The following is a 27,150-nucleotide window of genomic DNA, read 5'->3' on the forward strand; positions in this document are numbered from 1 at the left end:
CTGTTCATTGATTGTTACTTACACAAGCATAAAGAATCCACAGCTTAAATGAAATCAAATATCTTCAGGGCTCCCTGGTCCCCCTGAAGAGTGGGACCCCGAGTACGAGATCCTTAAGACAGCAGAGCCTCATTCATTGGAAAGTTTAAAGAGCTGAAGAGATCTGTTTGATTGGCAAGAGATACAAGACTTGCCCTTCGGTTATTTGAGAAGCTCTGTTGGGGAAAAAAGGATTTTTGAATTTCTGTAGGGTCTCTTTAAAAGGCTGCACTGCATTCCTGATTTCACCTGTGATAGATCAACGAGAATAAGGTTTCTTTGTCTGTTGGGCATTGAACAGTGGGAGAAGTACCTGCATCATTGACTGCATTGCGCATCTCGTAGCTGTTAATGGTTCCCGAATGATCTGTGTCATAACGCTTGAAAATTTTCTGGAAAAACAAAAAAAATAAATACACAACAGAAATAAAAGCTTGTACTTCTGTTGGATGTACCCATTGAGTGGGTATGGGATGTGTACCTCAGGCTCTTGGAGGCTTTGCCGTTTGCCTTACATTGCTGCTGCTGGGCAGTCTGTATTGTTCCCACAGAGCTCCTCTCAGTCACAAAGTAAAATAATTTAGATCCAGCAAAAAGCTCTCCCCTAGAGACTCTCCTTGTTTGACTCGAGTTTATGCTGTTAATCTTCTCTCTTGATTGTCCTAATTAAGCTATTTGTGAGCCCTTAATCTAGTTCCCATTACCCTCCTCCTCCAATTTGTATGCCTCTGTGCTATTCTCATGGGGGAAATTCTTACCATGAGTGCTGGAGCTTCAGAGATTCAGGCTATTTGCTTAGGCTGTGAGTAGGACAAGGAGAGACATTCCTTTTCTTTTTAGAAGCTAATTTGCAATATTTTAGCTTTTTGTTGTAGCGTATGTAGAGAGGTCTTGTTTTCCTACACAAGCTTTTGTGCCACAAAAGCTGTGAAGAACAGCGCTGTGAATACCAGCAATACCTGCCAGCTTTTAATCTTGTCCCAGAGGTGTCGAAACTCATCGAAGTTTATCTTCCCTGAGCCATCTGTCTGTGATGCAAACATTCAGGTAAAAAAACCACAATATTTTTAAGAGAAAATTCATTAAGCGTGCAGCTAGTGGTGAAGGGATGAATGCGAAACTGAGGATCTCCTCAGCATTAAGAGCTGGCTGAGCTGCGCAGTAAAGTGTTTGTGACCATTTTGGACTATTTTCTTTCAGGAGTGTGAAGTACTATTTTTACGGTGTGTAGAAGCAAACATCTGGTACAGGAGAGAGGCTCATTCCTGCAGCTATTATAAAGCATGTGAGCAGGATGTTTTAGGGGGCTCTTTCCAAATACCTCCAAATGTGAAGCTTACTCAACATTTTTAAGACAACTGAGCTTTATCCTAGAATGAAGCTCTTTCTGCCTTGCTTAAAATGAATTGAGAACTAAGCAAAATGTTGACTAAAGCCACTTACAAAAATGTGTTTAGGCTCCAACTATTATGGCTCTGGGTTGTAGTTACAATTTTGTTCTGGTTATGTTTGAGCGTGCTTGTGCTCTCTCAAAATCATGGGTTATGCCAAATAGGACAACTGACTGATGTTGTATCAGAGGTAACCCCGTACAGCATCTTGCTCTGTGTTTTGTTATACTTGTTCTAAGACAATTTCTGTATGCGCTGCATGCTAAGCACTCAGTGGAATGTATGATACATATAAGCTTGAGAGAAATATAGTAATTTTGTTGGCAAGAACTGTAGTTATGTTGCGTTGGTTTAAAAATAAATAATCACGCTTTAGTACATAGCTGGCCGGTTGCTGATACCTAAGGAAGGGTATCATACTGACTGACTTATTCTGTAGTTTTCTGTTTTGAGATATTTTCATCTACCAACTACGCTAACGTTGAGATGACTGGAGTTAAGATGTGCCAAACCAGAAATGCTGTGTTATCTGACTACAGACTATAATGTCCTGTTCTGCTTCCCTGGCATACTAAATTGTGTGTGTGTAGTGGTGGGAAGTACAACCCAAGTGGAATAGTGTGGAATCAAGCACTCCTCTTTCACCAGAAAAGGATACATCCATTAAAGCAATCATGCTGCGGCAGGATTCCAGTTCAAATCCTTCTGTCTTTAAGTCCTTATCTGAAATAAATGATCCCAGGTGAAAATAGGTCATGCAAGTCAGCAAGCACTTCCTCCTCTTAGGTGTAACTCTACTCAGAGTAGAAGCCAAACCTACTTTGTCCAGTAAGAAATGAATAGTAGAGAAATCTGAAAAGACTCTAATGTTATTACTTGTGAATTAGAGATGACTTTTGTTGACCTGTTATATACAATAAAAACCTCTGGGAAACTCTAAACTAACTCTCAGGTAACTAAGCAAGCCCAAGGTCTGTAGGATAAAGTTTGTTAAACAGGGAGAAAAGCCTTCCTAGCCATTAGAATTTTTTTTAAAGGGCATTTGCAGACTGCTTGAAATGTTATATTGTTCCATGTAGCGCTTCCAATGAACTTTTGCTCATTTCTGCATGATCAATACTTGATCACTCGTAGAGAACATCTCTATGAAACATTCAGCTTGCTAATGTCTGAGATGAAAAGTCTATGGAAGGGTAACTAGGGAATTAGTGAGTTTGAAATCATAAATAATTTTTAGAGTGCAGCTCAGGGGTGGAGGGTTACAGTATATCATGGATTTCTTTGTCCAGGGTTACTGAAAAACATGCTCAAACTCACGTTTTTTTACGACATTATTGAGAACATTCCTGAGTTCTTCAGCATTGATCTCCATGTCCTGGTGAGAAATGTGGTGAAAATATAATTAACTACAACATTCCTTATTAAGCAGATTGCTTTATGGATGTATATGCTAGAAGTTATGAAGTCTTTGGTCACTTTTCAGTATGGCATATATATGCTTCAAGCTAGAGCGCATTCTAGGCCATATAAACAGTGGTCTAAATCTTTCTTGAGGCTGCAGTATGAGGTAGGTCTAAAGTTACCATTTAGTGCTTATTAAGCTACAACTACAATAATGACCAGTAATTTCAAGTCACTGAATAACCCAAAAAGCAAAATGCGAAAATCCTTGTAACCCATTTGCAGCCTCTTGGTTTATGCAGTTCTTTGATCTGTTTTTACTTTTAACTTCTCTCATTAATCATATACTGGAGGGCATTGTATTTCTAACTTGTTTATACATGCTATGCATGCTAGCATCACGTAGTAGTGATAGAAGTAAAAGCCCCACTTTAAATCAGGCTCCCTTACAGGCAATGGGAATAGCTTATATGTACATATGAGGATAGCTGTATACTTAATTGGATTTTGATTTGATTTTGCTTAGCTTCAGATCTCAAAGGAAATTTGATGGAAGGAAATTCAAAGGAAATTTTAAAATTCAGCGTTTTGAATTTGTGAAGCAGTTCTTTCAGGTGCTGTTGTGGTTAGGCTGCTTTGATGGCAGAGACAAGGGTCGGCTGCATACTCACATCCCCTGCGATCTGTCGGAAAATATTCCTGAACTGTTTTTCCTCTTCACTCCCTTCACGAGCTTTTGCTGAAGGGCGCTGAAAAGAGACAAGCAAAGGAGAGAGACAGCATTAGCCCAGCAGGGAAGGGAAGGGGCCTGGACGGCTCACTCACCCTCACGTGAAGGAGCCTCTTACTGAATCTGGAGCTCTTTGGAGGAACGGGTCATCCTCCTGGTCCTTTCCCCTTTTTTTAGTTAAATGTGTTCCTTGCCAAAACTGTTGACTATTTAACTTCATCCCATTGCTCTCCTTTTTCTGGGAAGGAGCCTAAATGATTACTTTCACTGACAGATGCTTATCTTCTCTTTTTTTTTTTTTTTTCCAAAGCATTGCAAAGAAGTTTGGAGCAGAAGAGCCATATCTGCTCCATAGCCACCCTGTAGGCTATGAGTGGACCAGAGGGACTCAGGCTTGAGAGCTCTTTGCAGAGTGGGGAGCCCCTTGCTGGAGACAAGCAGCACATGAGACAGCTTCATTTTCATTGTTTTCCTCCGTCTCAGACCCATGCAAAGAGTGAGTCTGATCTCTGAGGCTGATACTGGAAAAGGAAACTATATTCCCCCTCCCTTCCCTCCCCGCCAATGTTAAATTACAGGAATTGTGTGTAACAAAGCAAAGTGAATGTCTTGGCTTAGTTCTTATTTTTGTTTGTCTAAATGGTTCCCACTTTGCCACCTGCTGCTCTGGCGGTCACGCAGCGGAACAGCGCACTCCCTGGAAGCAGACACTCAAGCCGTGCCTTCAGACGCCACGAGCCTGGATGCAGGATCTGGCTGTTGTGTCTCACATCCCTCACCCACCTGCAGGCAGAAACTCCAGATTTGCTACTCTGTTTTCCACACCTCCAGAGGTGAGGGGAAAAAAAAGAAAAAAAAAAAAAAAAGGAGAGGTGCAGGAGCTTCTGTGTTTACTCGTCCGTTTCTCCACTGGCCATGGGGACTGGTACAGGGCTGTGTAATTTGTAATGGGGAGAGGCTGGGATCATTGCCAGGAGCTCCTGAAGCCCCTCGGGTGTGATTTGTGTGTGTGCCCTGTGTAAAGGGGGTACGGCTTCAGGGGGCTGAGCAAGAATGAAGGGAACTGCACTGCTCATGGGGAAGGGATCTCTCACAGCCAGGGTCCTTGTACGAGGGCATGACCAGGGGATGTTTTCAAGCAACTAAATCCTCCAGCACAGGTGTTAAATAATTGTAAAATAAATAACTGTAAAATAATCTCTGTTCACTCATGCTCATTAGATCCACCTAAACCAGATGCAAGCTATACTAAGATTTGATGAAAAGCTGTTAAGTATCTTAGGACGCTTTGTGCCATTCCTGTGCTCTTCCCAGCTACTCTTTCATGCTAGCCCAGACCAAGCTCTGTTTCCCCCCTTGCCGCAGAAACCTTTTTCTCATCTACATGGGTTTTTTCACCGTCTTTGCCAGCATCTTCATCTGCTGTCAGCTCCTTATTGCTGTTTGCTCTGTCGGAAACAAAGATGATAGGCTAGAAGAAGGAAGAGAGCAAAAGAGAAGTGGAAATTACACAAGAAATAGTGGAAGGGAAAATATTTGGTGACAGCCATTCTGTGGGAAAGCACATGCAGCAACAGCTCCCACCCCTGAGAGCATGACTGGAGAAGCCAGAGCTAGGAATGAAAATAAAAAAGGAAAAAAAAAAAATAAAAAAAAGGTGGGGGGACATCTCAAGTCTCAGTTAAGCTGATGAACTTGCCCCTCTCTATGATGGACAGTAGCAACAAAACCAGAATCTGAATCCTACACAGAAAAGGAGTATTTGTGTAGGAGCTTGTTAGCTATGCAAAGTGTATATTCTTCCTCTGTATTAATTCTTGAAGCATTCAGCTGTAAGCAGCCACATGCAATTGTTCTGTTTTAGTTTATTTAAAACAAGGAAAGCCACTACAAGAAAGATGCGAATGTGTTACCCTAGAGTATTTAATTGCAATCAGCCTGTCTTGAGATTAAAATGCCTGGTTATGTTTTCAAGGTTCTAAATGTGTTGTGTAGAATAGGAAGGAGAATCCTGGACTTTGGTGAGCAGAAACTTCAGGAAAGAGGAGCAGCTGCATTAGGCAACAGAAAGCAAATGTGAGCAAATTTCAAGAAGGACAGGGAACTGCTGGAGAGGGTGCAGCAGAGAGCTACCAAGATGATTAGGGGACTGGAACACCTCTCTCATGAAGAGAGGCTGAGGGATTTGGGTCTCTTCAGTCTGGAAAAAAGACGGCTGAGGGGGGACCTTATCAACACTTAAAAGGTGGGTGTCAGGAGGATGGGGCCAGGCTCTTTTCAGTGGTGCCCAGGGACAGGACAAGAGGTAATGGGCACAAACTTGAGCATAGGAACCACCTAGACATGAGGAGGAACTTCTTTACTTTGAGGGTGGCAGAGCACTGGAACAGGCTGCCCAGAGAGGTGGTGGAGTCTCCAACTCCGGAGACATTCAAAACCCGCCTGGACGCGTTCCTGTGCAGCCTGCTCTAGGTGACCCTGCTTCGGCAGGGGGGTCGGACTAGATGATCTCCAGAGGTCCCTTCCAACCCTTATGGTTCTATGATTCTGTCAGGGGACGTGTCTGGAAAAGGGGTGCTTTTCTCTAGGAAGAGGTGTCAGGGTGCCTGTGGAGGGGCAGGAAGGGCGGGCAGTTTGAGCAACCCAGAGGATCAAGCTTATAAACCTGAAAAGTTTCTGTTACCGTTTTTCCATCCCTTTGAATGAGAGGGGGTATACGATGCTAATGCCATTTCATTAGAATTTAGTGGAGGAAGACAAAAGTCTTTGCTGCCTGCAAATGGCCTCTTTTCCAGTGCCCTTCATTAACTAGATTAGTTTCCAGATGCAGAGAAATCATAATGACCCCAAGGGACTCTGCTCCTGCTGCATGCATCGCACATGCTCATCGCCTTTCTGGCACTCAGCACATTGCACAAGTACCCACCTTGCCCTTTTTCTTCTTCTGTACAAAAAGAGGTAAAATTTAAAGAAAAAAAGTATTTTTAAACAGAATTATAGATTTTACCCAGATTATGCAGAGCTGATGGTAAAGCTTGTGTTTTTTTCTCTTGCCCTTTCTCACATTTATTTTTCTCATTTCTGTATTCATACAATTATTTCCCATTTCCTATATTCATACAGTTTTCAAATCTCAAAAAATGAGGGAAAATGCACCCACCAAGAAACTGCATACTGAAGGACAGAAATTGCAGAAACCATAGGAAAACAGTGTCCCATCTCATCTGGGGCTTTGTCTGCTCGAATAATGTCTCTGTTTTACTTTTAGCTCTGACTATTCCTCTTCTGTTTCCCAACCTGTGAGTGCAGTGGAGATTGGACTTCTGTGCCCACAGATCAATGTTATATGAAGTGGCAATTAAACTCCACCAGATTTGGACAGATATTTTGTAATCATGGCAGCAAACGAAAGGGGAACACTTCTAAGCAAGGTTTGATGGAGCTCAATTCTGTGCAAGAGCATATCCTCTGATTCTTTTTCAAGACTAATTGTATTGTTAGCTTTAGTATATTCTTACAAAAACATGTAAAACCCCAGGCTGAAGAGTTAGAGCTTGTCACGGACGCTAGTTTGAATCCGAGTATCATTAGGATCCCTTTCCAGAAAGGGATGTATTTCAAAATGAGGTACTTTTTTCTTTATTAGATGAGATACCAATTTCATAAACAAAATATCTTGGAGCCCAGAGCTAGGTCTCCGCTGGTAAATGAATAATCTCCATTGATGGAGGCAAAGGCAATGCTTACCATCCAGCTTCTTTATGCTAGGAGCAGATTTCAAATGTGGCAAAAGATGTTCATCTGGCCAAATCAGAAAGTAGTGTATATAAAGCAAGTGTTAATAGAAGTACCTTGATGAGAAAATGTGGGCATTTATGCTAAAGGAGCTGTGATGTGGCCGCAAATTGTTTCCTGCTGTAGGTTTCCCTAGATGTGATGCTCCTCCTCTCCCTGCCCCTATTCATGTACAAAAGAGGCCCAGGACAGTACTTACCGATGGACGCTCTGCCTCAATCATGTTTTCAACCTCCCTAGAAGAAAGCAGAAAATAAATCAGGAAAGTGAATGTTCCCAACATTGCTTGTTTCTGTAGCTGGTTTGTAAGCAGCCGCTTGAACTTTCCAAACAGCCAGTGGCATGGGCTGGCTTCCAAGCATTACAAACGCGGACTCTAGACATAGCCTTTTCCCAGTTTGAGCTGAGCATCCCAAGTACCACTTCCAGGAGGGCTGCTGCCTGGTTTACACTTCTAAAGAGCCTTTGATAACACTGAACTTTGGCAGCTGGGAGTAAAACAGAAGATGTTTGGCCTAAGTAGGGTGACACTAGCTGTAATTTGCTGAGCTCTGGGAAAGTAGTTGAAGAGCAGGATGGAAAATAACTAACTACCTACTGCTGTGTTTCATTCATTAGATCTGGTTCAATGATCTATCTGGCTAAAACTTCACCCAGAGGCATATAGCAATAAAAACCAAACAGGTTCGTTTTCATTATTATAAATGGCTAATGGTATGTTTACAAAGGATACCCTGCAAGTAGTAAGCTTCTCCAAAGACAATTGAAAGCAGACTTTTGGTAGACTGAGGGAAGCTCAGGGACATGAGTTTGCAGCTTGGAGTTTCTAATGAGGTTGAGAAAATTAAAAGCAGATGTGGCAAATTTGGAACACGACTAAAGCAGACTAGCTAACTCACCTCCACCTTTGTGGCCAGATAAATAGATCTGCAACTTACTCTGAAAGACTTCTTTTCTCTGAGAAGACCCTCAGGATGAATTCTCCCTCCTGGTGGGGTTCGTATGTTGATGGGATGACGACATACTCGCTGGGAGGTAACCGGAAGCGCTCAGAGATTTCTCGCATGTTAATATAGGTCTTACTTCTAGCTTTGGAGGCATTGTAGAGGAAAAAATCCTTTTGCAAGTGGTGCTTAGTACCATGCATCTGCAGAACAAATGAGTCAGTTTGTCTTCAAGGAAGCCTTAACCATTCCCCAGGTGGCTTGTCATGAGGGTAGTACATGGTTGGGACAGAAAACATGAATGAAGCAGCAGCTTAGCAAGCAGGGAGCTGAAGAGGGATGCTAGCTGGTAACAGATACAAAGGTGTCACCTTTAAGTTGCTACTGGCTGGGTCTAGTTGGCTTCTCAGGGCTGCCCCAGAGCCCACCTGTAGAGCGTTGGCTGACTTCTGCTGTGTAGGCACTTTTATCTGACTGGTTTGTTGGATGCTAAGTTGTGTGTAATCGCAGTTCAGCTACTTTCCTTGGAAGGTGGCATGGCAAGGAATGGTAATATGCAAACTGCTACATGCAGTGTGGTTAGGTGAAGATGCTTTCAGTGGAAACATGTCCTTGCCTGGACAAAACATTAGTTCTGTATCTGCTAAAGAAACATAATCAAACGTTGCATTGGTTCAAATATGAACATTAAGTCAAGAATTGTGGGCTAAGAACACTTGCAGGCTGTTTTCTGCAGAAATAACCACCCATAAAATAGTCAGCAAAGACAATATCCAGACTTTCATTTTCATGTTTTCCAGGTAAAATAGCCTTCAGGTGAGCTTGTTTGCAAAAACTTTGATGCCAAAGATTCAGCTACTGGCAGGCTCAGAAAAACTTCATCTGTGTACTTTTAATACATTTTCTTCAATGGCTGAAAATACCATTGATTTTTCCAAACAAATTCTAAAACTATAGAGAAAACTCTGTGGCTGCAGGATATAGGCCATTGGCATTATTTGCAGGAGGAAACGGAAGTGATTTAGGGTGGTTCTGTGTGGAGCGTGGTGGCAAAGTGCTCGCTGGCGCGGCTTCCTGCAGCCCAGGCTGACTGACTGACCATGCAAGCCATGGCCAGGTCTCATATAGAACAGAAGAGAAGGACTGAGGAAAAGGTGCAAGTGAAAATGGGGTGCTGGGTGAGAAGGAACTAAAAATTACTCGCAAAATGTTACTAAGAAACACTCAAAGCAGAAAGGTTAGTGGTTTCACTTCTGTTACATCCCTGAAAACAAGCTTGACTGAACAGTTTCCTGCTGACTTACAGACAGGCACAACAGTAACACTAGCTGTGAGTATACACCAAGATGTCAATCTGCCTCCGTTCTGCTCATACCTCTTTGGGCACCTAAGGGAGAAACAAAGAGAAGAAACAGTCAGAGCTGCTAGGTGAGGCCACTTGTTTATAGGTCTTACAGAAGGGTGTTCACATAGATTTCTGGGGACACAGCCAGTAATTAAAATGCCCCAAGTTATATAAATATTCCGAGGGCTTTCTCTCTTCCTTTCTAGATTTCTTGGGGTCTACATGAGATCCACTAAGATCTGAACTAAATATATTTGTGCGAGGGACTGAGTAAATTGACTTCTTCATGAAGTTCTGTCAGCAGGGACAGAGGTTAATCCCTACGTATGCATCTTGGATGTCCTTTCCTTTTTTATACAATTCTCTCAATTAAATGTTTATTGTCGCATGGATGAAAGGGATTTTGAAGAATATATGGTAAAGAATATATTAAATTCTGGCATTAAGTCAGTATAAAAGTCTAAAAAGTGTGTTACTTATAGATGGGGATAAACTCAGAGGTTACTATGGTCTGAATGTTTACAAAGCCTTGAATTTCCTTCCTCGCTTCCAGTTTTCCCCTGAGTTCCTTGCAAAGTAAAAATTGCAGTTCATGTAATTGGGTGGAATGATTCGGTGACTCTCTTAGTAAATGCATACTGTCAGGATTTGTGACCGCGGTGAGAAAAATGAAGTCTAGAGCTGGTACCTCGTAGATGGCAAAGCCAATGGTGTACAGGTTGGCTCCCAGCTTGCGTTCTTTCCTCCTATTTTTCTGCATCAGTGCAACGAGGAAGCTGCAGATAACCTCTTCATCCTCAGGATCATCATCTTCCTCCAGGAGCTTCAGGCGATACTGGGGATTGGTCCAAAACGTATCTGTGAAATCCCACCAACAACCCAAAGCAAACGTGTAAAGCTTCAGTTTTCTAATGATACTCGTAATCAAAGAGAACTTGTAAGTTCCCTGCCTGTGGCTCCTGAGGGAAAAGTTAAAATTGGGCTAATACGTATATATTTTTTTCTGCATTATGTTTTTTTTACCTAGTTTTAACAAAACTGTACAGCAAAGGAGGATATAAAATGAAGAATTGGCATCTGACAAACTTCCAAAGCACCTAAAGCTGTAAGAAAGTGGATTTCCCAAGTGAAATCTAACAGAGTGAAACTGTTCTCTTTTCTCTTACTTGGGCCACTGTGAAGTATTTGAACAGTGATTTACCTTTGGGCTTATGAGGTGTGTGCTGTCACAAACATAGCGACAGAAGATTTCCAGCTACAAAATCGCGTGCCTCATCCACTGAGGAAGCAAGGCTTTTCCTGTGGCTGAGCACTGATCAGGCTGTGGTATACCTTAGCCTGTGGGATCTAATACAGTCCCCATCAAAGAGGACGTATCTCTCTTAAGACCCATTGCTCACCTGGATAATTGCGGCAGCCTCCAGCTGAGCAGCCTCTCACCCAGCGCCCTTCGTTGACTGACACAGTCCAGGTCTGGAGTTTATCTGCTTCCAGAGTATCAGGTGTGAGGTTACAGATCTCAAGTTTTGTGAAGTGCCTCATGAAATCTTCAAATGATATCCTGGAAGAATTGAGGGGAAACTGAACCCAAAGAGATTTACGTGGTGGGTGGTTGCCTGAAAGATCCTGGTGAGATGGAGGAGGGTGACCCACATTAATGCCACTTTCAGGGCAAGTTTGCAGTGGGAGCACCATGATTTCCTAATGCTGGCTGGTCAATTAACACAGATACACATCCAAACTGGGGGAAACTGGGCTGAGAGGATGGTACATAGGAAGGGTGATAGAGAGCTTGTGGAAGGGTGACATAATTAGAAGGACTGTGCTGGTGGCACTCAATAAACCCTGGTGGGAGAATGAGGGGATTGCAGAGCAGGGCTAATTGGGAGTATGAGGGGAACAGGGACTACTGCAACAGTTTTAGCAGATTTAGCTAGTGCAATGTGATTTTATTATTTTTTTTTTTGCTATAGTTGCATATCTCCTAGAGAAACACAGGTTTTCGATTCTCACCAGAACTCCCCATCCTCCACGATCTTGTGCTGCAGGCGAATTTTCTCTGCTTCGTTAACAAAGTTCCACTCTTCTGACCTTCAAAGGAGTAAGCAAGTTAGATTACAATTTGCAATACAGTTTTCATTAAAATTTCTACTCTTTACTCTAAGCCTCATTGAGTGGAAAGTCAAGAGTCATCTTGCTATATCCATATAATTTTTCCTTTGTCAGCCTTACAACCGTTTGTTCTCGATGCTACTCTCCTCTCCACGTGCCCAAATCCAAAAGCAATTGCCCTGTTCCTCTCTGCCTTCCCTTCAGACATCCTCTTAGCAGCTCTCAAAAAATCTCCTGAACTGTGTTCATTTTATTTAGCTTGAAGACAAAAATGTTTGCAGACTCTCATTGCTGGAGTAGCTGTTGAAATTCCTTTCAGTAAAACCTAATGAGAAGCTTTATCCAAACTCGCTCATGTACTGACATCTTGCTTCATCCAGTTCTTCCATAACTGAAAAGATTTTTCTACTGTCACATATTGTTTTGAAAATAGACATCGCTGAACTTGCTAGACAGTAAAATCAGATTGACTGTGCCATTAGACTGGGGGCTCTCTCCATTGATTGAAGCGCCTTTTAGTGTCTTTTCTAGTTACTCTTTTATTTTTACAGCTTCAGCTAAGCTATCAAATATGATCAGCTTCAAATTTCATGTGTCAAAATAACAGCAAAGAAAATAACAGCAAAGACAATTCAGATACCTCATCATTAAATGTTAGGGTCATGCACAAGTTGTGTAAGGGCAAATAAAGCTGCAATTTTTTTTCAAATCATGTGAATCTTCTTTTTACTCACTTGTCACTCCAAGGTCCATTCCATTCCACCTGCCCCCAGGGGTTTCTCAGCCTTACCAGACGTATTTTTTTCCCTTTAAATGTTGTCTAATTGGAAAGGAAGGCAACAAGAATAGGCTGTTCAGAAAGAAACATTCTGCCTGTCAAATTGCTGATACTAGCTCCTCCAGTGATGGTACTGTACTGGGCCATCGTCCAGTCTGACCTTCTTGGGGTGAGTGCAGAAAGGCTGTAAGACCAGGAAGTGGCTGGCTGTGGCCTCATTTGCCCAAGCACACCATGGTGGACTATCCGTTTCCCCAGAAAGCCAGAACCTGGACAGGTTTGTTTCTCCACAAATCTTTCATTTATTTAGAAATAAATTTCATTTCCTCAGATCCTAAGTTGTTTTGCTTTTTTCCCCCCCTCATAGCTTTGCTGAACATGCATTGTGCTAGGGCAGTAGCTCCTCATAGCTGGAGGAAAAGGACCATACGTACCTCTTCCACAGCAGTGACAGAATAGGCATGACCTTTGACAAGCCCGCAAGACATCCGGGTTTCATACTGCATTGGCACTATGGTCTGGTAGACACAAGATAAAAACTTGTAAGAGTCATGCAAAGCTCAGCCGGCTGCTCCAAGGCAGGTATGGCCACCCAGGGCTTTTGGAGGGAGGATGACACTGTTCAGGTGACAGGGGCTTTTGTCTTTGTTCTCTTTTTTGCATTTGCCAAGGTGGCCGAGCTTAGTGCCCACAGAATTAATGTTGCTGGTTCGAAAGGAATGAAGCATGAACTAAAAAAGCAAAATGTTAATAATATCAATTGGAAAGGACATTCTATGATTAACTTTTTACCTTTGTGTAGGTTACTGCTTTTTGCACTCAGAACATGCTTTTTATATATATATATATGTATATTTCTATCTATATATATATGTATATAGGATGCTTAACCAAAACGATCATATTTTCTATTAGTGGGAGTATTCAGCCGTTTCTGGGATAGTGTGTTCTGGTATGGCTCAGTAAGGTTATTAGGTATTAACTGAAAACATCAGAGCAGTTCAAGACCTAGAAGAATACTTCTACCTTTATGCATGGCTGCAATCTTATCACAATGACATTAAAGCACCCTATTTAATACAGTGTTCCTACTAACTTTACTATTTTAATTTTTTTTAATTTCCTGTGGAGATGTACATTTTATTCCATAATTGTTAAAATCCTTATGTTTGAAATTTTTTCCAACTGGCATTCAGGAAGGGTGTAGCTTTCTTCAGCAATGTGTGCTCAGGTGTAAATACATTTACTGTCTTGGTAATCAACTGTTAGTGTGTCTGATAGGTTTTTATTTGCAAGTCTCAGAATGGTCTGTATCTGGGAGATAAAGAATTGAGAGGAAGATGGCAGGTGCACAGTCTGCTGCGTTTGTAGGAGAGATCATTGAGAAGGGTGAGGGGGAAAGACCCTGCTATGCACACGTGGCATATCTGTGAAACTTCCCCTCCTCCATTACGTCTGTGACTGAGAGATGACCACAAGACCCTGCCAGTAATTCTGCCATTGCTTTTCGAGGGCATGAGAAAGGCAGGGCAGGAAATGAAGAATTAGTAAGTTCACACAGATGCATTCTCAACTTGCACAGGGAGGATCTCATCCAAATATTTCCTGGCTGTCACAATTATTTTCCATTATTTCCCTTCTCGTCCTATTTATTCTCTTTCTTACTTCTGTTTCCCTACTTTTTGTGCCTATCACTTCATATCTGTTTGCTTTTTTCTTCATTTCTATTCACGTTGTCATCATCGTTGCTTAATAGAACCCCTTTCTCTCTTCGTTTAAAGAATATTAACTTCTGCTAGTGCTCTGGGCTGCTTCTCTAGTGGCTTCTGAAGTCTGCACTACCTGCCTCTTTCCCTCAAGAGTTGTGATTATTTTTTTTCCTGGTGATGGCTCAGGAGTGTGTAATAATGCAGCAAAATGACTGTGGGAGCAGCAACTATAGAGCTGTCCAAACTTCTTTGAGTAGACAGTCACTGGGGAGGAAATTCTCCCCAAAACATGGGTGATTTGTGTAGGCATGCTTGCAAAACAAAGCAGTCATACTGGGCTTTCCCGGAGAGTTACACCATTTCAGTCTTTTAGGAACACTAAATATGGATGTCAAAAGAGGAAAAACCATCTATTTCTGCTGCAAATAAAGAAGACAGTTTGCGCAACCAAAAGTTTTAGATGATGTAATTGGGGTGGGTGTTGGATGTTTTTTCTCTCTGTAAAGTGACAGATGTAATTTCATTGTCATGGAAATGCAGCTCCCTAAAGGGCAAGGTATGGCAGCTGCCTGACAGAGAGAAGGAGAAAGCAGTGTGTCCCTCTACAGATTTGGAAGCTCTTCTGTTTCCCAATATGGGATTTTCCTTTCACGTTTTTAACATCCCTCTCTCTATTTTGCTATATACTTAGGTATGCTGGAGTTACTTTGTAGTTTATCACACATGTAAAACTTGACACATTTTTCGTTTTCCTTGTTATGAATTTTAAATGAGGATCTTAAAGGCAGTAATCTAAAGGAGTGTCCTGAGAGCAGACTCCCCTCCATCAGTGGGCAGACCTCCACAGCACTCTCTGTCTCAAAATAAGTTCACCAGGAGCTTTTGTGCCTGGTGTGAGAGCTGTGCAGAGCTTGCTTTTTCTTTCTTTCACACCCCCTCCACACTTGGGGATCTTGTTCTATTCTAGTATTTTAATTTCCTCGCTTTTGCCATACTTTGCAAGCGAGGTACTTTATAAAATCCACTAATCATGTCCTGTTCCCAAATACAATAATCAATGTGCCACTTTGACATATTTGATATGATTTTGCTCTCTGTTTCTACTGTACAAGTAAGCTCTGGAAATAATAAGCCTTTGCCACAAGCCAACAGCCCTTTGCCTCAGTATCAGCAAAGCCCTCTAGTATCAGTTGCTGTGTTTGAAAGGACAGAAATCCTTTAATACACATGTCAAATAGCATCCATAAGAGGTCTTTAGTGTTGGGATAACTCAGTGAAGCCAAATAAGGATTTAAAAGCATAGATGATATGTTCCTCTAACTGTTCGTCTGTAAACAAAAGCCCTGTGAAGCCAACTGCTTCCAGAAACATACGAACCCAGGCTGGCCTCTCGTCTGTCCCTTGGTAGTCTACAGTAGGGTGAGTCATCTGAGCGTTTTCTAGATTCTTCACCATTCGAGAAATCAGTTCCCCGATGTCGCTCCGAGGAGCTGATCCATAGGAAAAGCCTAGGTTATCCTGGTACAGAGAATGGGAGAAAAGCGTCATGCAGAAAGATAAGGCAGGGAGAGAGAAGAGAAATTATACAAGAAAGATGAGTGGTAAAAGATAGCCTAGACAGATAACTTCTCTCTCATTATACGCTAGATGGCTCATACTTACCTACGGTAGTTGATAGCACTGCTTATTCTTCTGCCTTTACTGCAACTTCATACTTCATAATGATTAATGAAACTAGTTTTTTACTTTCACTTCTATGTTAACTACAGTAAATGAAGACAATTTAAGACTATGTAGGCAATCGAAGGGTTGATTTCCCAAGCATTTGCACACTTAGCATGTTTGACATGGAGATTTGTGTCTTAAGAGAGTTGCAGCACCCCCCTACTAACCTGGACGAGGGCACTGAGGATGGGGGGTGCTGGTTTTGCTGATCACACCCCTTCTCCCCACCTCCATGTTCTGCTTCGCTTTGTTTCCCTTTTGGCACTTGCTGTTTGCTAATGGGTGGTGTCTAGTGGAGATGACTCAGTCTCCTAGAACTGAATGTTTGCTATATGGACTAAACCAAGTAGTTCCAAAAGGTGTCATATATGTAATTATGGATGAAGAGGTCCCTCTTCTCTACCCTTTCTTATGGCTTATCTGCAAAATTCATAGACTCACATCAATGGAGCTGGCCATGAGGGATCCTCTGTCAATGGCATGTTTCATGATTTTATAGATATCTTTAGGGGCATCCTTTATCTCATAGAACTCGGTGACTCCTCCGGTGAAGTCCTCCATAGCTTCGGTAGTGTTGCCTCCTTTCAAAGCTTCGTATGACCCATGGAGTCTTGGAAGGAGAAAAGAATAATAAGATTCTCTTTTACACAGATAAAGGTACCTACCTATATATTTATACTTATCTTGTGTGTGTGAATAAATAAAGATATGTAAATACCCATACTAAAAAAAACCCCACAAACCATCTGTTTGGTAACCCTCAAGTTAAAAGTTTTAAAACGTGCCACCTGTACGCATCAAAAAAAAATTATGTTGAGAATCAAATGTGGATCTCTGAGTGAGTAGCAAAATCCCCTAGAAGATATGCTTTACCCCATCCCCAATTCTGAGGCATGAGGATCTATAGGAAAAGGCAGTGGTATGTTCAGAGCCTCTCTATGTGCTCATTATAGGTCCTGTATGCAGTGGTTTAACCACACCGCCCCCCCCAGCCAAAGCCTCAGTGGGGAGCCCGTTGCAGTCCAGCAGGTCATTTTACTTTGCGTAGGCCTTTTCCAGGAGGGCACTCCAGAACTCGTTGCGCTGGGAGGACTTGGTAAAGACCAGCTGGTTGTTGTATGTGGGTAAGCAGTCATCGATGACAACGTCCACCCAGTCTCCATAGCGCCAGAACTGAATAAAGGCAAACAGAAAACACCCCTGTGTTGACTTGGTGCAGGGAGGGGGAACCTGGCTGAAAAACCAGGCTGAGAGAGGACAAATGTGGAAATGAACTGCTTCATAATATGACAAAAAGTGATGGCATCGGGAGGGAGGCAGCCGGACTGAATTCCCCTGGGCAATGCGTGTGGACCAGTGAGAGGTCCCTTAGGGGAGGCAAGGGAATTACGGAAAGCAGTCAATCTTTTCTAAATAAGAGGTTCTTCAATAACTTGTTTTTGACAGAGACCAGCTGCTTGTGGGCCTAAAAATAGATGCTCTTGCCAACTCCCCGTGTGTCTGTGCTGGCTGTACGGCTGCATCTGAGTAGCGAGGCAGGACTGGGCACCTGTTACTATCCCTTACACGCAGGACACAGCAACCTGCAAACGCTTCCTTGGTGGATTAATGCTCCCTAGTTGCCTGTAAGGGCTGTCCCTTCTGTGACTGCCCTGTTGGAAGAGTTTGCGGTGGGGCAATTCAATCCCTCGTGCTTCCAAAGGGCAGAGAAGTGAATGGGAAGAGCGTGCTGAGAGCTGAGCTCTCTCTTGGGTAAATACAGTTACATCTGCCTCCCGCTAGATGCAGGGACTCACCTGGAAGTGAAAGATGCCAGCATAGTTTTGTATAAAGGACTGGTCATGTGGTATGACTCTGCAGAGGAGTTTTTTATTCAGTGTCAGGCAGGCAATGGCAGCTAGGAACCAGCAGTCACCTGTAAATGAGCAGAAGCAGCAGGCAAGATGAAGGGACAGAGCAACTAGAATGAAAGGGGAAACCTGAGATACTGCAAAGCAACATGTTAATTCTCAGTAGAGCATGCCATCATCGCCTTTCAGTAGAGGGCTCTTCTCCATGTGTTCTGTGGTACTTTATCACTTTATTTGTGCTCTGGGAATGCTCATTGGCATCATTCATGGTTAGGTACATGGCTGTTAAATAGATGTTCCCTGTAATTTAGAAAATGCCTAAAACCTGATGAGCTCTGTTGCCTGTGTCAAGATTTCCCTGTCCCATATGAACTCCTATCTGAATTCCCATGTTACTTTTCCTTCCAAGCTCAGGACAGAGACCAGCTGAGAAATAACTCTCTCCCAGGTGGAGCTCTTGTACAGCTGAAGCTCGGTCTCGCATTTTCATGTTCTGCCCTCAGGATAACCCACTGTCCCAGTCATCGTTCTGTGGGGCCTCTTTCCTGCTTCATTGCTCTGATGCATTTTCCTCTTTGTATCTGCACTGTTGTAAACGCTGTTCCCTTTAGCGCTTTTCAGTTCCTCATTCAGACTCTTGCACAAGTTTGCTGCCTCTGTAGGAGCTCTGGGAAAGTGACTTTCTCCCACAGTACTTCTGTGTTCAGCAAAGGATGCCTCAACCCTTAATTAAAACCTCCTTGCTGCTACTGTAAGAGAGGTTATATGGTAAGCTTGGCTGAGCAGTGTGAATTAGTGGGGCGATAGAATTATATGAGGTACCAAAAACTAAACCTAATTGCAGGGAGCTGTAAAATAAATTTATGAAACTGGTGGAATGATAAAACATATAGAAATACATATAAGTATATATTTTGGAAAGCCACCTCTGTACATACTTTCTTGCTGGCAGCCAATGTAGCGCTATGTAGGGCTTGCGTGTGCAGCTCTTGCTGTACCTGTTAAACTGTCTTTATCTCAACCCATGAGTCTTCTCACTTTTACTCTTCTGATTCTCTCCCCCATCCCACTGCGGGGGAGTGAGCAAGTGGCTGCATGGCGTTTAGTTGCCGGCTGGGGTTAAAGCACGACAGTTACCTATTTCTCCTTAGGAAGGATGTGGGGTCAACCGTGAACAGGAGTTTTCTAAACTATCCAATATTCAGCAGAACTCAAAAAGATAAACAATGCTATGAGTAGTTGAGGAAGGAATGGAAGACAAAAGAGAGAACATATTACGCACATAAATTCATTTGTGTCCGCAGCTTGGAAACTGTGAAGTTCTGGTCGCCTCAAAAGGAAAGGCAATGGATTTTTTTTGTTTGTTTGTTTTTAAAAAAAGTACTGGGAAGGTGAGGACAGTCACAAGCACAGAACAACTCTTAAATGAAAAGATTAATGCACATTAGGATGCATTGGCTCAGGAAGAAGGTCACAGGAGAAGCTATAAAACCATGAAAGACATGGCAAAGCTGAGCAGGGGATGACTGTACAAAGCAGTGCAGGTGAGTGCCATGTGGATGACTGTTGCAGGGGCATCACTTGTATTAAGTAGCAGCTCTATATATCAAAGGCTCTTCGAGCATCTAAGCTTAAGTTCTTCAATATAGGGGTTTTCCTTGAGTACAAGGCACACTTAGCTGGAGGCCTTCAGAAGATTCTGTATGGAAATAACAGGACTAAATACTTGAAAAAATACAACAGTAGCTGATTAGATTTTTCTCTCAGTCAAATAACTCTTTCTCTGTACCTCTTATTCTCATCTTAGCTCATTTTGTTCATCCTCAAATCCCAAGAGAAAGGCCGAGTGGTGCTTTGTAACACACTCATGGTATTAGTTCATGAAAAGCAAAACACCCTGCAAAGCATCTTTTGCTTAAAGTTCTTCGCTAGATTGCTACTAGGCAGATAGCAATAATTTGCTGTATAGAGCAGGAATCAGTAGATGTGTAGTGGTATATGGAAACAGAGGATTTCAAATATCATCTTGGAAGCAGAAGAAAATCAAGTGAGAGCTCAGCTATGATGCAGACTTTAAAAAAGTTCAGGATTGAAGTAAGAATTTCATACCTAATTCTCCTTGGCAGATATCTGTTCTGTTGGCTCCACCGATGATAAACCGTGGATTCTCACAGATTTCCTGAAAAATATAAACAGATGGATGAGCAGGAAAAACATACATTATAATGCCTGTTTGCCACAAATAAAGGCTGGTTTAGGGCAATGTTTTCGTGTAGGGTAGTTTGTGGATATCAAAATCTCCTGCAGAGTTTTCAGTGGCAGAGTTTCACTATGGAAATGTTTTAGAATCCGGGTGTTCCAGACTTCAGGTACAGCTTTCTCCATGTGTCTACAGGGTTTAATAGCTAGTCGAGGGGGATCCCTCTGTACAGTTAAAATGAGGAGAATAGGGAAAAATATTTTTTCCATACAACGAAAAAATAAATGTTAGAGGAGAGAGGAGAGCAGGCAGGTGGAAAGAACCTCAGGGGACCAGATTAAATTCTTTAAAAATGACTGCAGGTTTAAGGTGTCCAATTTGCAGTAACTTATATGCTGAGGTATTAATAAGGTTGAAGAGTGCATTTCATTAGGAATGAACCCCAGTAATACTCCTTGAAATTTGCCCGGTATCAGGTGTTTAATTCTCGGGAATAATCAATTGCTGGTTAAGAGATTTTGTTCTTTTGCTCACGTTGCAGTATTTAATTGCCAATGCTGTGTTCAGAAATACAATAGATACATCTGTCTCTGAGGACAGGAAGCTCTTCTTTTGCCCTGCACTTAGGACAATGTATTGGGTTTGTCAGTATTTACACTAGTACAGAGTGGGCACAAGATGCTGTACCCGCATAAATAATTAAGAAATTTCTGTAGGGAAGGAAGAACTATGTAGGAACTACCAGCAATGGAGGTGGGACCATCGCAGGGTTACACAGAACCTCTTCCATATAGGACAAAGAACTACAGGGTATAGGAAAGTCAAGGGAAGAAGTAGCACCTGTCCTACAGACAGAAAAAGTCCCTGCTTTATGCCGTCACTCATACTTGAATGCTTGGTATGGGGAAGGAAAAGAAGACCCCTAATTTTTGGACCCATGTCTTGTGAGGGTAAGATATTGCAACCTGAGGACTGCTTCACTGAGCAGCTGCAAATGGGGAAGAAGACAAAGTATAGTCCAGGAAACAAATTTGCTGGAAGATGGCAGGGCTGGAATGGGAAGGAGAAAGAGAAAACAACTGCCAATTGCTCGTGTGGCAGCACAGGCAGCTGACGCTACCTCTGCGGTCTAAAGCTTTTTTCCCATGTCATCAGCGTAGCCCTGGATTTTCCCAGACTCATGTTTCAGGTCTAGTAGTTTCACTTGGCTTGAGCCCACTTTTTTGCTCCTTCACAGTAATCAGCAGAGTTGCTTTGATGTAAATATTTGGATTAGTCATATAGCCAGAGAGACCAGCTTCCGGCTCCTCCCAGCAGTCAACTTATTCTCCGCCAGGGAGGGAATGGAGGGATTGTCCTGTTATTTTGGGCCTCAGTCAGCTGTCCTGGGGTCCAGTTCTGCCAAGGCAGCTGTTTGAGATGCCTTCATGCATCTCCACCCACTTGCTCTGTTGAAAATGTTCTTCCTCACATTGCTGTGGTGCTCTTCTGAAAACTAGCTGTGAGATGCCAGGTTTTCCTATTGTGTTTTTCAGCCTCTATTGCTGTATTTTAGCTTGATCCTGCTCCTGTTACAGTAACAAGCTCTGAAATCCAGCATGCTGTGTTTTAGATGAAGGTAGCTAGATGGGGCCTAAGTGTTTCCAAATATTAAATGTACAGCAATTATTGTTCATCAGAGCAATTTATTGCATCCTGGACTTGTTTGATTTGGAGGATGGTTGGTAAATAAATGAAAATGAGGGAATCATACAGTTGTCAGATGGACCGATTTAGCTATGACTAAAATGCTTTTCTTGCATTTCCTTATGGTGGCCAGGTGCGTTTAGTACACTGTGGATATACTTTTAATATTGTATTACCCTAGTTCATCTCCAGCTGTGCTAGTTGTGCTGAGTACAGCCGAATTTACAGGGAAAGGTTTCAAGGTCTTCCAAGGCTGATGAGAAGTACTCAGTGAGCAGAGTGGGATGACCTGGTGTTCAAGATGCAGGTCGCAGATCTGTCCTCCCAGCCTCCCTGGCTGAGCAAGGGTTTGCTCTTCATCTCTTCGGTCAAGTTATCAGAGAGAATCCCAACAGGCTGCACTTCATCGATGCAATGATTCATCTAGAAAGAGTCTTCTCTGATCTGAATGCCTCAGACAGCCTTGTACTATCCAAGGGACCTTTGTTTTCACTGGCTTGATTCAGTTCGGACTGTAACTTCATTACAAAGAGCCAAGGTTACAGCAAAAGAGACAGAAAATCCTAGGAAAACCCCATTAGTAGTGCCTGCTGCTTTCTGGGCAGAGGGTACTTACGAATCAGTTGGAAGAGAGCACTGGAAAATGCAAAGGCAGCATGGAACTAAAAATGGCATTTGACCTTTGTTATATTTTCATTAGCTTTTCTTCTGCGTCAGGAAAAACCCTCCACTCAGCTTATACTGTTGCAGCAAAAAGCATTCATTCCTTTAAAAACCTGCTGTTAATAAATGCATCATTCTAAGTAAATTCCCTAAACTGATCCTATCAAGTAGAGGAAGCATCTTCTTTGGTTCTGCCTAAGACAATTTGTAACCTCAGGCTGCTCCCTTGGTCCCTTCTAGACCATGCTATTAAATGTCTGTGCTGCAGACTTCAAGGCAGAGCTCGACATTGTCAGACACCAAGCTGGTTTTAGAGTTTCAGAGTTGGATTACTCTCATCTGAAAGTCTTGCCTTGGTGGCACTAAACACTGTCTTTGCTTTGATTTGCAGTACTGCCTGTAGAGGCACACATTTTGTGATTACTAAATTCAAACAGCTTCACACCTGAGCAGCAGATGATCAGACTGATTCATTTTCTTTCTAAGCAAAATCCACTAGTCTGATGACTTGATTTTATTTGTATTCATTTTGAAAAGAAAGCTCTTCCTGCTGACTTTCTTGGCTATGGACAGGATCACCGTAGGGAAGTCATAGAATCTGGCGATTAATGCTGTGACCTCCTGGCTGTGAGCAGGGAGAATGACAATGGTACATTTGAAAGCACAGTGCCACGGCAGAGCCTTCCTATTAATGTCCTAGTGTCATTAGATCCAAACAGGACTGCAGCAGGACCTCTCAATACTCTGCATTGTGTTACAACACAGACTTTTTTCAACTCTTAAAGATCGGTGACTTTGTCCCTGCTGTCAGCCCACAGAAGCTCCCAGAGGCAGCGTAGAGGTGGGAGGCAGAGGTCATTAAGAAAGCTGAGCACAGAGCCTGCCACTGAGCTGGATATGACATGGTGCAGGTGAGAATGGCTCTTTGGGCTTCTCTTACCTTCCATGGGTGAGAAAATGATTTAATATTATGCATTAACTGAGGGGGATTTTATTTCCCCTCTACGTACCTAAACCACACTCACACATACTCTGGAGAGAAACACTGGAAGGATCCCGCAGTCTTTACTTGGGGAAACTTTCAGGGCTGTCACTTGGCTTTTGCCCAAATTGAGTATTAGGTGGTCTGCTCTGTGCATTCATGTTGCAGCATGGCAGTCACTAGCTGGATGGAATTACAGGGGCCTTCTCGCAGCCCCCATGCCAAGGCTCACAGCTGCTCTGCATGGCAGCCGTCCTTCTGACGGTAAGGCACAAGACCATTCCCAGTGCCCTCGCTGCCCTCGCACATTTTAGGAGGTGTCGGTAGAGGACCTGACCTCCAGATAGCACAGAGAAGAGCCTGCAGAGCCAGACACATGAGAGCAAGGGGTAGGTCTGGGGCCAGAATGCTCGACACCTCTCTCCACCTTGGTAATGAATTGCAGGAGCCCCAAGGAAAGGGTTGAGTTGCAGCACAGCCATTGCCAGGGGAAGCAGAGAGAGCCCGGGTCCCAGCATCCCACAGGTGGGAAGGAGAGTTGCCCATCCTGGGATTGGGATCGGGGGAGTGCCATCATGTGGCTGACTTGCTGTGGGGTCCTTGTAAATCCCCAGCAGACTCCTAGCCTTTCCACATGTCAGCACAGTGTGTGAGGGCTGCAGAGAAGCAGCACTATTCAGCTGAGGAACGGCACCATCATCAGTGCTTGGTTATAGTGTTGGTAACTGGCAAACATGTGCCCTTTAGACTAACTTTGTGATTCCTCAAATAATACTTGGAGCTTCTGGAAAAACTTGCACTCAACAATCCCACGTCAATCCATGTCATCGCAGATAATGCTCATTTAAGGCCAGCATTAATCTTTCATATACAGGTTAGGTGACGTGACTGAGGTGACTCAGGAAGCCAGAGGCAGTCTGGAACAGGTTGCCTATTTCCCAGCTCTCTGTTTTAAATGAGATCTTAGAGAACATGGATCACTCTGTTTGCTATTCCTGGGCGTATGCGGAATATACAATATCCTATAGAAATCAGGGAAAGGACCTAGAGTGAAGCCAGCGTTAGGATACTCTCTCAGGACTTCTGAACTGTCTGGTATTTAGTTTTCTGTTAGAATGCATTATCAAATCTGATTCAATTCAGTTTGACCTGAATTTCAAAGAGATTAAAAATTACCACTTTATAAGACAATTTTTTAGAAGCTAGTTGCTTTCTTTGCCAAAAAAATGCCATTGCAATTTAATAAGAACAGAAGTTGTCTGTATCTTTACAGACTGTTAGAAAACTTGGCCTGTGCAGTCAAATCTTTACATTTAGTGCTTCAATGATTGCTTTAATCTCTTAGCAAAATACCCTTTAGCCCAGTATCACTCCTTCATATAAATTTGACTTTATGACGTGCTATTAACGTGTCTATTGTGGCTATTCGTGTACATGCTATTATAGGGCAAGTCTTCCTGCCAGTGCTATATAACCTACAGTTTCAAAGTCCAGTGAAGCACCTCTCCTGTGAGGACAGGCTGAGAGTTGGGGTTCAGCCTGCAGAAGAGAAGGCTCTGGGAAGACCTTATGGCAGCCTTCCAGTATCTGAAGGGGGCCACAAGAAAGCTGGAGAGGGACTTTTTACAAGAGCATGTAGTGATAGGACAAGGGGTAATGGCTTCAAACTGGAAGAGGGTAGATTTAGACTGGATATCAGGAAGAAATTTTTCACTATGAGGGTGGTGAGGCACTGGGACAGGTTGCCCAGAGAAGCTGTGGATGCCCCTTCCCTGGAAGTGTTCAAGGCCAGGCTGGATGGGGCTCTGAGCAACGTGGTCTAGTGGAAGGTGTCCCTGCCCATGGAACTAGATAATCTTTATGGTCCCTTCCAACGTAAACCATTCTATGATTCTGTGAAGCAAAGTCCTGAGTCAATCTGAGATCAGCACCGATAAATACAGGTATTTGCATCAGCGCTCAAGAGGTCTCACTTTGCAGTTGTGGTATGATGGCAAGGTGGGGGATGCATTATAAAAGGAGAAAGTGATAAATGTGTCTCTCCTCTTTGGGGACCTACTGGGTGCAGCAATGACCTGAATTACAGGGTTTGTTTTAAAACAAACACACACATTTGCAACAGAAGGCATAGGTCCGGTGCGTCCCCAGCAGGACAGCCATCTCTATGGGGGTCAGGACCGACTGGATCCACGATCCCAAAGCACACCAGTAGTCGGCAGGCACAGACTGCAGCTCTCTGGATCTCCTGCCTCTGCTCTACCTGCATCTGGCAGCACAGACACATCAGATGTCAACACTTGTGTCAAAAGAACACAGATAGCTTTGGTTCTGATGTTTAGGTTTTGAGTCTTTCTACAGTCCTTAGCATGTTGTTGCTGAATAATAAGTATAGAACTCCAAAACCTATTTGTTAATGAGTGGCTTAGAGAACTATGTTTGGGATAGAGATCCTGAAGTCTTCCCTTCTTCGGGAAGAACCTTCCCAAAACCAAAGGCTTGGTCTGTGCCTGCTCAGATATATTAGACAAGCGTGAGGTTACATTGTGCTTTATTTTTAATGATATTCACACTAGTGGTCTGACTGCCCCAGGGTGCTGGCACTCATCCACCGTACTGCTGTGTCACTTTCCTCTCTGTAGAAATAAGGGAAATCCATCCCTTTAAGATGATTGACTTGTGGCTGCATTTAGCTCATTCACACGCGTGTCCAGGAGCTGATGCAGCCGTGGTGATGGTGAAGGAGTGACAGAGCACATACGCACAGGGCACAGCAGACGGGGGAGTCATGTTGCTCCCCCCCTGTTGCTCACACTGTTGCGACAGTGGCACACGGCCTTTCCCTGCGTCTGTAACGGCCGCCCACAAGAGCTCCCGGGCTTTTGCTCTTTAGATACATTCCTGTGGTTAGCTTTTTCTACCACCACTGACTTTGCCATTGAAGCACAGATTTGAGTGTTGGGGGAGTATGGCAAATCTAGAAGAGGCGGCAAAAAATTGCCAGAGAACGGGAGCTGGGGAAGCTCCTCAGAAGCACGTCCTCGCTGCCGGACAGGGGACAGCAGGGGCTGAGGCAGTGTCCCAGGGGCACTGGAGGGGAGCAGCTGCCCAGCAGGAATGACAGGGAAAGAGGAGAACTCCTCATGTGGTAGGATGGGGAATCAATTGGGAACTGAGGAATTAGTCCTCTGCCTGTGAGAGAGACTCAGGGTGGGAAAGAAGAGGAAGGCAGGCTGGGGAATGCCCACAAGACAGGAAAAATAAATGGGAATAGTAGGCAGAAGTGGGTCCTCATAGTGATTATAACGCTTACGTTCATGGTAAATGGATAATACGCTAAACTACATTTGTAAGTTGGCTAAGCAACGTTGGGAACAATCAACTGAATAAAACCATGTTTCAGGCCCTAACCTGTCCTTTTATTTTCACAGATTAGGAAACCAGCGGAATGCTGAAGTAAAGTTGTAAGCGAAATAAGGGAGTGCTTAAAAATTAAGCCTCAGCAAACCCAACAACTTGTAGCAGAATGAGGAGAATTCTTTTTTGGTAGTTTCAGACAAGAAAATCCCTAGCAAATCATGAAAGAAGAAAATTAAATTCCATATTTCTTTTTCTACATATTTAATTCCATCTCTTATTTTGTTTAATTTTTGTTTATTGTATTTTAGTCATTATATACACACTCTCTGAGCTTCCACAGCCCTAGCTAGTTATCTTCCAGGAGAGCTCTAGGGAAATACGTTTCCAGCTTATTCCCCCTGCCTCCCACAACACACACTTTCTGCAAAAATGTAAGCTCGGGG

The 27,150-nt window shown here is 43.1% G+C and overlaps 1 protein-coding gene across 4 annotated transcripts in view; it reads right to left on the reverse strand.

The window, feature by feature from the left end:
* CAPN3 (calpain 3) overlaps positions 1 to 27,150 on the reverse strand; it is a 31,977-nt gene that overhangs the window by 4,133 nt on the left and 694 nt on the right. The window contains exons 2-21 of one of the 4 annotated variants that reach the window (XM_054199815.1): positions 19,929 to 19,998; positions 17,766 to 17,884; positions 17,009 to 17,142; positions 16,411 to 16,579; positions 15,622 to 15,762; positions 12,970 to 13,053; positions 12,492 to 12,577; positions 11,659 to 11,736; positions 11,046 to 11,206; positions 10,334 to 10,503; positions 9,676 to 9,687; positions 8,295 to 8,503; positions 7,556 to 7,592; positions 6,488 to 6,505; positions 4,931 to 5,032; positions 3,503 to 3,580; positions 2,748 to 2,805; positions 2,089 to 2,153; positions 999 to 1,067; positions 353 to 431 (exon numbers count right to left, since the gene is read on the reverse strand). In XM_054199815.1, the coding sequence (XP_054055790.1) occupies positions 353 to 431; positions 999 to 1,067; positions 2,089 to 2,153; positions 2,748 to 2,805; positions 3,503 to 3,580; positions 4,931 to 5,032; positions 6,488 to 6,505; positions 7,556 to 7,592; positions 8,295 to 8,503; positions 9,676 to 9,687; positions 10,334 to 10,503; positions 11,046 to 11,206; positions 11,659 to 11,736; positions 12,492 to 12,577; positions 12,970 to 13,053; positions 15,622 to 15,762; positions 16,411 to 16,579; positions 17,009 to 17,142; positions 17,766 to 17,884; positions 19,929 to 19,998 (1,939 nt within the window). Of the gene's footprint in view, positions 1 to 352; positions 432 to 998; positions 1,068 to 2,088; positions 2,154 to 2,747; positions 2,806 to 3,502; positions 3,581 to 4,930; positions 5,033 to 6,487; positions 6,506 to 7,555; positions 7,593 to 8,294; positions 8,504 to 8,671; positions 9,585 to 9,604; positions 9,623 to 9,675; positions 9,688 to 10,333; positions 10,504 to 11,045; positions 11,207 to 11,658; positions 11,737 to 12,491; positions 12,578 to 12,969; positions 13,054 to 15,621; positions 15,763 to 16,410; positions 16,580 to 17,008; positions 17,143 to 17,765; positions 17,885 to 19,928; positions 19,999 to 27,150 lie in introns of those variants that run through there. The other 3 variants (XM_054199816.1, XM_054199818.1, XM_054199817.1) reach the window with 3 other exon arrangements.

Source organism: Rissa tridactyla, chromosome 4, assembly GCF_028500815.1.
Source record: "Rissa tridactyla isolate bRisTri1 chromosome 4, bRisTri1.patW.cur.20221130, whole genome shotgun sequence".
NCBI classification, from domain to species: Eukaryota; Metazoa; Chordata; class Aves; order Charadriiformes; family Laridae; genus Rissa; species Rissa tridactyla.